Consider the following 9680-nt stretch of genomic DNA (forward strand, 5'->3'; position numbering starts at 1 on the left):
CGCAGTCCCCTCGGCACGAGCGAGCGAGACGAGAAAAGAGATAAATAGTCGCGAGGTAGGGAACACGCGTCGTCTGGGGAAGGGGAGGTCCTTGTGCCACCAGGCGATTTGCATCCGAGGGTACACGCGTGAGAGAGTTCCCTTTTCGTTAGGGCACGTATCAAGCGGGGATATCTCGTGCCGCGACGAAGGGTCGAAGCTCGAGGGTCGACGATAATGCCTCTCTCGGAAGCTCACCTTGAGTCCTCTTCATAGCGCTCAAATTAAATATTATCTCGCCGTGGGAAGAACTCGAATGATTCGGAAAAATAAGAATTTGATAAGAAACGTTTAAGTTCGCGTTTAAATAAAAAAAAAAAAACATTTTTCGAAATTCTTTGTAATTTATTACAGAGAAGTTTGAAACGATATGATAAATTGTGCTGGACATATAACTTGTTTGTAATGTGAAATGAAATGTCGATATGTCAGATAAATTCGATTTTCATTCGAGATTACATTATTTATACACAATTCGGATATTAATTAATCGGATATTAATTCATAGATAAATTGAGTTAATTTCCGCGTATTGATTCGTTGTGTTACTGTAGAAGCCGCGAGCTCGCGGAAAACCGAGGCATGCGACGAGCGTCCCCGTTGTGCCATTCTTCTTTTTCGGTTGGTATTATCCCGAATTCATCGCGTACGAAACGGCGATGGCGTGAAGATTACGCACGTGCCGGGAATTCCAGAAGGTCTGTCGGAAACGAACGCTACGAATTCCATCTCGTCGTCTCTTTCCATCGTGTCCGTCGTCCGGACGAAAACTTCGATGGAAGTCTCATCGAATTAGCCATAAGAGAAGTGTGACTTTGTGCAAAGGCACGCAGAAGAGGATCTATCTTCTCGGAACGAAGCGTCGCCCTTTCCTGCCCTTCCTCCGTCATCTTTTCACGATCGTCGTGTTGCCCGGTAACCCCTCCATCATCTTTAAAACCGTTACTGTCGTGAAGAAATATGTATGAATCACGATATACGGGCTATTGTAATCTAATTTATTTTATCGAATCGGAGAGAACTATACTGGGAGTTCTTCGTGACTTCATATAGAAGAATCCGATTTCTTTTCTCGGAATGAAGTTTACCCTTCTTTTCTTTGTCGCTCTTTCACTTACTTTCGTGTCTAATATTTCACCATCTTTGAAACCGTTATATAGTGAAGAGATATCCGTGAATCACACACGCGGGCTGATACAATCTACTTCAATTTATCGAACCAGCCATACGAAAACTTCTTTTCGTTGGTTGCGTACAGAAGAATGTAGGAGATTTGTTTTCTCGGAATGAAGATCGTTTCCTTGAAGATCGTTACCTTTTCTCCATCATTCTTTGAAAGCTTTAAAAGAGATAGGCACGAATCATGTAGATGAAATCTAATTCTTTAATTTATGCAATACTTTAAAATAGATATATAACTTAATTTAAAATGTGAGGTTAATAAGGTTATAAAAGGTTTAAGCTTATAAAAGGTTTAAAGACCGCGTGGTAAATTTCTTAACACAGACGGGCTCGGCTTATCAGCATCGATCAAAGTATGCGGCATCGTACTTTTGACCCCAGCTGTATTCGTATTCGGAACGACTTTAATTTATTCAAAAGCTGAATCTCCGTATTCCGCTGTCGCGAAAGATACCGCAATCCGCCGTGCATTAATTATTAACGGCCGGGAGCGAGAAGTAAAGAGAGAGAGAGAGTAATAACGTTGGAAATATCTTGTTTTGTGAAATATATTTTCGTTCGCAGTACAGTGAACTCTGGCCGGCACTATTTTCGGACGCGACCCCGTCATCGGTTTTCCGATGAAATCGACTCGCGCCAGATGACCGGATCGATGGATTGTATCGAAAACAATACGCGGCGCATCCGTTCGTGCCTCGTATACAATTATAATCCGCAATCGCGTCGTTAAATGACATTAGGTCGGCCGACGTCAGACAGGTATATGCAAATGTTCCGGAACGGTCAGAGATATGCGTCCTCCCCCGTTTGTAACGTCCATCGGTCGCGGCGAATATTCCAGTTGTACTTATACCCAGGAAGCAGCGGGAGGTGGTTGATATGTGCGTGTGTGTATCTATATATATATATATATGCGCGCGTACGTCCGAACAGGGTTGCGACCATCCCGGTAGAGTCGGAGGGGTTGGTTGCAAGCCGACCGGCCGGCGACTGTCCAGGGCTGCATGCATTGCGAGATTTTGCACGATAAAATATCTTGTCGAGAACAAACGTAACGAGTATCCTCTCGTCTAATATAGTAACGTATAAAATAACGATTTATCATGCTCTGGACTAAAATCTTTAAAAACGATGAATCGCAATATTTCTCTTTGCTATATTGCTGCTTGGTACATATATGAAAAGAGCCAAATATGAATTTGCATACGAATTTGCATATATGCTTGAAGATTCGAAAATATATAAAGTTGATAATGTGCAATCTCGAATAAGAATAGAAGTGATCGATAATCGAGATAAGAGAGAAAGAGAGAGAGACATCTGTGTAAGAGATAGAGGCATGTATAAAGTAGAGCTAAAAAAGTGTGCGTATTTTTAAAAACCACGATTTTATCAGGACATTAATTAGCTTACATGTTTAGAGCATCCACTTTGAGGGAGTGCTACATCAAATTAACTTAATAAATCAATTTAATAAACCACATGTACAGTCCGTTGAAAATCCATTACGGATTACTTTGTGGGATCATTGGGGCGTATGCGTCCGTACATTTAGGGATGAATTTACGACGAAATTACTTCACAAGTCATCTTCTCGATTTTAAATCATCTATTTTTCACAGCGTTAACGATTTCTATCTCTCTCTGTCTCTCTCTCTCTCTCTCTCCCTTCCTTGATCTTATCCAGAACAAATCTAAATTTATTTGGGCGTAGTTGCTGTCCAAACATTTAGGGATGAATTTACGACGAAATAACTTCACAAATCACATTCTCGATTTTAAATCATCTATTTTTCACAGCGTTAACGATTTCTATTTCTTTCTTTCCCTCCCTTGATCTTATCCAGAACAAATCTAAATTTATTTGAGCGTGATTGCTGTCCGAATTTCGATCAAAATAATTTTAGAATATCGTCGATGTGCGAAATCGATCGATACTCGTCCGATTGTAATGCAAAAGTCGCTTTATTTAATTTTCAAAGTGAAAATTAAGCGGTAAATTCAAGCGCGTTTTGCCATCGACACATTTTTTCTTCAATACCTGAATAAATCATCGTTACAAATTGTGGAAATTGTGGCAGTCGAAATGATGTATACACATATTTGCAGACAGGCTTTCGCGATATTGCGAGATTCTAGCTTGATGCCAACCGTCTTTGCCAAATTAATTAAATTAACATTATAAGTAGCGTCAGTTTGCGTGCACGGTATACCTGTGGGAATTTTGTTGGCAGGATCCCGGACACGCTCTGCGCCATATCCAGGGACTGCCGACTCCCTCGGTAGTCAGATTCATGCTTGAGTGCCTCGAACTCAACGTGAAAACCTTGAACTATATTATATGGCACGAGTATCATACGGAGCTATGCGCAAAAAGCCCATCAACTCCGCGGTATATATATTAAAATGCATCCTTTTGAGAAAAAAAAAAATGTATACGATAAAAATTCTCGTCTATCGGATATAAATTATCGCGTTTAATCTTGTTTCTTTTTTGACTCTTTTTTACTATCTCCCTTTTCGATTACATATGCATCTAGAAGAGCCCGCCTCTCCTTGTAATATAAAAATAAATAACCGGTTTGTACAAAGTATCAAACAACTTAGGTAGAAGATGTCAAATGTCAAGCGCAAATGTTACGCGAAAAAATAATCATAAATATCCCGCACGGCTTCAAATCTTATCTTCTTATAATCTCGTTTTTATCATTAGAATTAAATAATTCCCCGTTATCTTATTATGTTGTATCTACAGGAGTGGCTTATAAATATACATCATATCGCTCGTATAAAAGATTGGATCAGCATTTCACTTGATAAAAAATTGATTCAATAGGTCGATGAACCGATCGCGGATTCGCGATTGCGACGAAAATAGTACGATCATCCCTTGCAAATCCGTCCATCCTACCCGTCTTAAGGACGCCCTGACAAGAGACGAAATTCCGCGCGCGCGTTATTACAGCGGATTCCGTCGCGGCCGTTCGCCCCGACGCGTCGCGCCGTCCACGAGGCCCTGCCGGCGCGGCAGCTCAACACAGGGGTTGCAGGGGTTGCCGACGCCGGTTGAACGCGGCGGGGGTGGCTGCGGGGAGAAGGCGAGGGGAAGAAGGGTAGCGGAGCGCCTGGAGGGAGGCACGCCGGGCGTCGCGGCGCAGCCTGCCGCACCCAGCAAAGCGCCTGCTTCCCTTGAACCGGCAAAACGTATACCTGACGACGACGACGACGACGACGACGACAACGACGACGATAACGCCGCGCGTCCGCGCGTCGTCCACGCTGTTGCTAGGTGCGTTACTAACTCCGTCCCCGTCGATCATCGCGCACCGACGCCCACGCCGGGTGCCCATTCGTTCGCGTCGCGACGCCGTCGCGCGTCCGAAATCACGAAATCCGGGACCTTCGAGCGAGTCAAGGTCGCTGCGCGTTGCATCGAAACGTATTCTCGGATCGCGCGATAACGTTGTGTGGAAAATACGCGTGTGTGTCGCTAAATCCTTGATTTCGTCGAGCGTTAACGTGGTTGAAGTGATATTGAGAAAAAGGATCAACGCGCGAACGTGATCGGGAGGGGATTTTCTTAATGATCTTTCGTTTGCGAGGTAATGAATTAATCGGGTTAATAATTCCAAGGATGATTGTTAGATCGAGCAAGTTTTTGAAAGACAGTGAAAGAAAGGGAAGATGGATTTTATAAATGATGATTCTTTCGGTAGAACTCTTCTGACCAAGTTATTGTTTCGTCTAAGGGGAAAGTGAGATAAGATATTGATTGACAAAAATTCCGCGGCATCCCAATTCCTCTCGAGATGATATCGTTGTTTTTACAAAGCAAAGGAATTTGTCAATTTAATTCTTTTTTAAATCAAATTTTTTTATCACATATATTTGCTCGTAAATTAATTTCAAGAAAAATGATCTCATCGTTGATTAACATTGTTCATAAGTCGTTTTCTTCAGATGTCGCCTGAGATGGAACTTTTCAGAAAAGAAAACTAGTTTCCTGAAGAATAAAGTTAGGTCGCGATTTTAAAGCTTCAAAATTTCAAGACTGACGATATTAATACATGAACATAAGTTCGGAGAAGGTCGATGAGTCGGAAAATCTCGGGGATCATTTTACTGCGTCTAGTACGGCCGGAAGCGCTTCAAAGATAAAGGCCGGGGTCGATGGGTGGTCCGACGATGAGAGGTGGAAGATTTCGTAGCGCGATGTCAAGGTTGCACGACCTTGGTTCGGTCGGTGACACGGACGACGAAATTCCGTAAAATCGGGCGTGTCGCGCGATGCCTCTCGTGTAAGCTTCCCGTCTCTCTCATTAAGGGTACCGTATGTCCTCCCTGTTCGTTGAAATCTCTAATCTTGATTCTTTCGGAGACATGAGAATTCCTACAAGTACATTGCGCTTAACACACATTTATCTCTATATAAAATTATGCTAATGAAATGTAGAAATTTTGCTGAGAATGTCAATACATCTCTTTCTTTTATTTTTTAAATTTTTATGATTATTTTTTATACTTGCAAATATATATATTTTTCTTGGGTAACATTTCTGTAATGTACATTTGCTTCTTTAAGAATTCTTATTAAATATCTCGTGCTATTCTGCGGAGTATAATAGTCCTGCGTTAAGTTTCGCGGTTACTCCTCAAATTTTTTAATGATAGGGTAGACGCAGTATTCGAGTTACAAGTTCTATTATATATTTCAATTCAGAGTTTTTATCGCAAGACGATCTCGAACTACTCGAAAGTTCATCGACCCATATAGTTTCAATTTGCGGCAATACCGGCTTTATGATCTACGTAGGCGTAACTTTGTAAAATCTTACGAGAGCAAACTCTCGGATTTTTGAGATCATATACGAAAATTCGTGAAAGTTTACGAACAAGGCTAGATAAGAATAATTTAAGGAGTCACTGATATATCTCGCATAAATTAAAATTAAAAATCTGCTTAATCTCTATCAATTACTATCAATTATATTGATATAAGAACAGAGAAGGTATTTTCAAAGTTTTCTCGATAGAATAAGTTTTGATATTTATTTGATTACAGATCATCCTCGCATGTGTAATATTTTTATTTCGATTAAAAATATATTTCGAAGTTATTTCGAAATCTTTTTTAAGGCCTTCTATGTAATTCAAATTATAAGAATAATGATTTATTTGGCAAAGAAATAAAATTTTATTATAGAGAGAATGCACACGCAACATTACTAAATTGAGAATTAAGATAATCACACAAGTTAAATTTTATATGTGTGTATATATATATAATTATTATTATTATTATACACAATCGCGTACGACTTTAGAGTAGAAATATCGGCGATTTGTCAAGCAGTTGACATAGCCAGGCTGGCTTGTGATAGCAGGGGGGTTGCAATGCGGTGTTTGGGCTGCAGTGACTGCAGGCAGGCTTAGGCGGTGTCCCGCAGTTGGGGTAGGTTAGGTACCGCTTCGTACATATATGTGCGTCCGCACGCGATGCCCTTATCAGTCGTAAAGTTTCTTAGCGGAAGAAGACAGCGGAACGTTCCTCGTGCATCGAATGTAGATAGCGTGCTTCACCAGGTCACGAAGACGCCGCGTCCGTCCCGTCGAAAAATATAGAAGCGACTCTACTATTTCCTCTTTTCCCTTTGCAAGAACGATCGTGGCGTTCGTAAAATTGCAACTAAAAATCTAGATTGTGTAACGTAAAATTAACATGGCAAGATTTTTTTTTATATTCGGTTTACTCTATATCGATTCAGCTCGGTGCTGTTTCTCAAACTGCTTGTGATTTGTTGCTGATCTTATGTATTTATTATATACACATTTTTCGAACAAATTTAAAAAAATATTTTTTATAATATAGATTTTAATAAAAAATATCAAAAAATACAATTTACGATTTCACATCTTATACATATTCAACAGATTATTATCGTACGTCTTTATATTAAGTTTTTTTATCATAATTGCATTGATTACATAGACATCGTTATAAACGTCGTATTTTCTCGAAATCCGATTACAATCGGTATAATAGGAAAAACAAGACAAACATCACGAAAGAATATAGCGGGGGTCGTTGATCCAAGAAGAACACGCCTGGGGACACAGTCCTTTAGCGCACCTGTCGCCCGACTATATGTACCGAACGTATCGATTCGGCGAGAACCGAGACGAAACAGCAGAGCGATTGTGAAAATAGAAGATCGACCCGGATGTTCATTTAATTCCGTCTCACGCGGAACGACGCGCCATAAATCCATGTCATACGACAGGATAGAGGAAAGGGAATTCTTTTGATTTATTCGATATTTGATGATCCAATTTCGTCGTCGACGGACGAAAGAGTGCGTGCCGATAAACATGAGTGGTTGAACATTAATCGCTTGAATCCACGAACGAGAGAACTTTTCGGGGGAAAAGTGCCGCGGAATACATATCCTAGGACTCTTGGATCCTCGCCATCAGAGATCTCGCATATTTTAGCTCCGTGCACTGTGCTTCGCCGTGGTGAGATTTAAGTGGTGGGTGATGATAAGTGACCCACCCCCGTTTCGAATGAAGTGGTTTTAGGATGATGGTGGAGCGCGTCGAGGATCACCTCTTCATGTATCGACGCCCCGTCTACCGCGTCTTCCAGTACCTCGAAACCACCGAGTAAGTATACGAAGCGATCACGTCTCTATACGAGAGACCTCATTATCTGTCAGCGTTACACTGAGAGAAGAAGGGCCGTGATAATCTAGGTAAAGTAAGTAATTAGCGGAGAGTCTTGAATAATCCATACGGTTTTTTTTTCCGGAATAAAAATATTACTCGATTCAATCGTTTAAATAGATGATACGCTCGTCCGCGATCCGAGATCATTTTGAAAAAAAATCGATAATTAGTGGCGAGAATGTCTAATAAATTTCGAATATAATGTCATGCCGGATGGTTTGTGGTAAATTGACTAGCGTGAAATAACACTCTATTAGCTCCAGCCCGTTGAGAATCAGGTGTTTAAACAAGAGATTTGTCTCGTTCGAGGAACAGCTCGCGTGCGTAAAGGCTTTGAAGGCTTCTTCCAATCCGCGAATGAAGATATGAGAAGATATATAATAGTGCAAGTGCGTAAAGAACATGGATGCGGAAATAGAGGCAGGGACACAGAAAGAAAGGTAGAAAGAGATAGAGAGAGAGAGAGAGAGGAAGGAGCAAGCTCTCCCGTGGAGTATGTTCCTTTCGGGTTTTCCTGTTAGGTCGATGCCAGGTAACCATGGCAAAATTGTAGCCATCAACCACAACTCGCTCGTAACCGCCGCTAATTGACATCATTAACAATGCTTTCATATAGCAGGACGTCGCTTTGCCTAGAATTCCGCGTTTCTTGGAATATATTGAAATTGAAATCCTCTCCGTAACCGTCTAACACTGATGATTAAAGTAATATATTTCTCAAATTTACTTGCGCAGAAATAATGATGAATCAAAGAAAAATGATTTCTTATTGGTGACCTTAACGTTCGAAAACTAGGATGTCGGGTGATGTTGCAGCCGTTAATTATTATTATCGTTCGGTATTTCATATTAATTGACATCAAGATTTATTTCGATGAGGTGGAAACCTCACATAGAATTTTCTTTATCGAAGAATATTATTTGATATCTGAATATATATTATATTGCAAAAAATAAATTTAATATTAATTTTTCTGATTGATTTATCTCTCGATATCGAAGAGGCTAGACTAACTCTAATAAAGGATACGGATAAATCATATCGCGCACTTTTCAAGTATCATAAGAGGAGGACAGGGGAGTCGCACAGGTGAACGGTTATATAGAAATGAGAAAAGTTGGTCCACCGCGGAATTCCGCGTGGGGAGAGAACCGAGACATAACGAACAACTTTCAAACGAGACGTCTGCCGCGATTCACAAGTGGCACGAAGACCGACGCTCTCCCTTCGCAGTAACTTGAAATTGTTACCGAGTCTCACTTTGCCTTGGAAACTACTTAGCCTGATAATACAAACGAGAAAGCCTCATCGTTGTTACGCGATTCGCCATTACGCGAAATTACTTCGCCCGATGCCAACTTTATCGCAAGTTCACGAGGCGAAACTCGAATTCGTTTGATCAATTATGCTCGTTAATGGAAGTACAAACACGATACACAGTCGATCGCGACGTTTCGCAATCGTAATTTCGAAATTGTCGAGCCATGTAACGGCTTCGAAGAAATCTGAATCTCATCTCTGTGGCGAATGTCTCTCATCAGCGTCGTAAAATCGGTACATCGATCGGAGCACTCCGTACTTTTGTGAGGTTGAACGAGCGGCCGCGACGGCCGTTAATTTTAGAAGGACCATGGTTTTTTTACGCGTCTACACCACAACAGAATCGTCGGACAATTTTTGCGCCGGGAGCATCGACCTTCGATTTTATAGCTCGTGTAGGGGCTGGGATTGA

General features: G+C 41.0%; 1 protein-coding gene across 5 annotated transcripts in view; it reads left to right on the forward strand.

The window, feature by feature from the left end:
- The window catches only part of LOC115241532 (focal adhesion kinase 1), a 62163-nt gene that overhangs the window by 31409 nt on the left and 21074 nt on the right, over positions 1-9680 (forward strand). For 2 of the 5 annotated variants that reach the window (XM_029817303.1, XM_029817304.1), the window contains exon 1: positions 7188-7884. The exons of 1 other annotated variant lie outside the window; for it this stretch is intronic. In XM_029817303.1, the coding sequence (XP_029673163.1) occupies positions 7802-7884 (83 nt within the window). In that variant the 5' untranslated portion in view covers positions 7188-7801. Of the gene's footprint in view, positions 1-7187; positions 7885-9680 lie in introns of those variants that run through there. 2 more of the 5 variants (XM_029817302.1, XM_029817305.1) reach the window with 2 other exon arrangements.

The sequence above is a fragment of the Formica exsecta genome, unplaced genomic scaffold (assembly GCF_003651465.1).
Source record: "Formica exsecta isolate Colony F162 unplaced genomic scaffold, ASM365146v1 scaffold500, whole genome shotgun sequence".
NCBI classification, from domain to species: Eukaryota; Metazoa; Arthropoda; class Insecta; order Hymenoptera; family Formicidae; genus Formica; species Formica exsecta.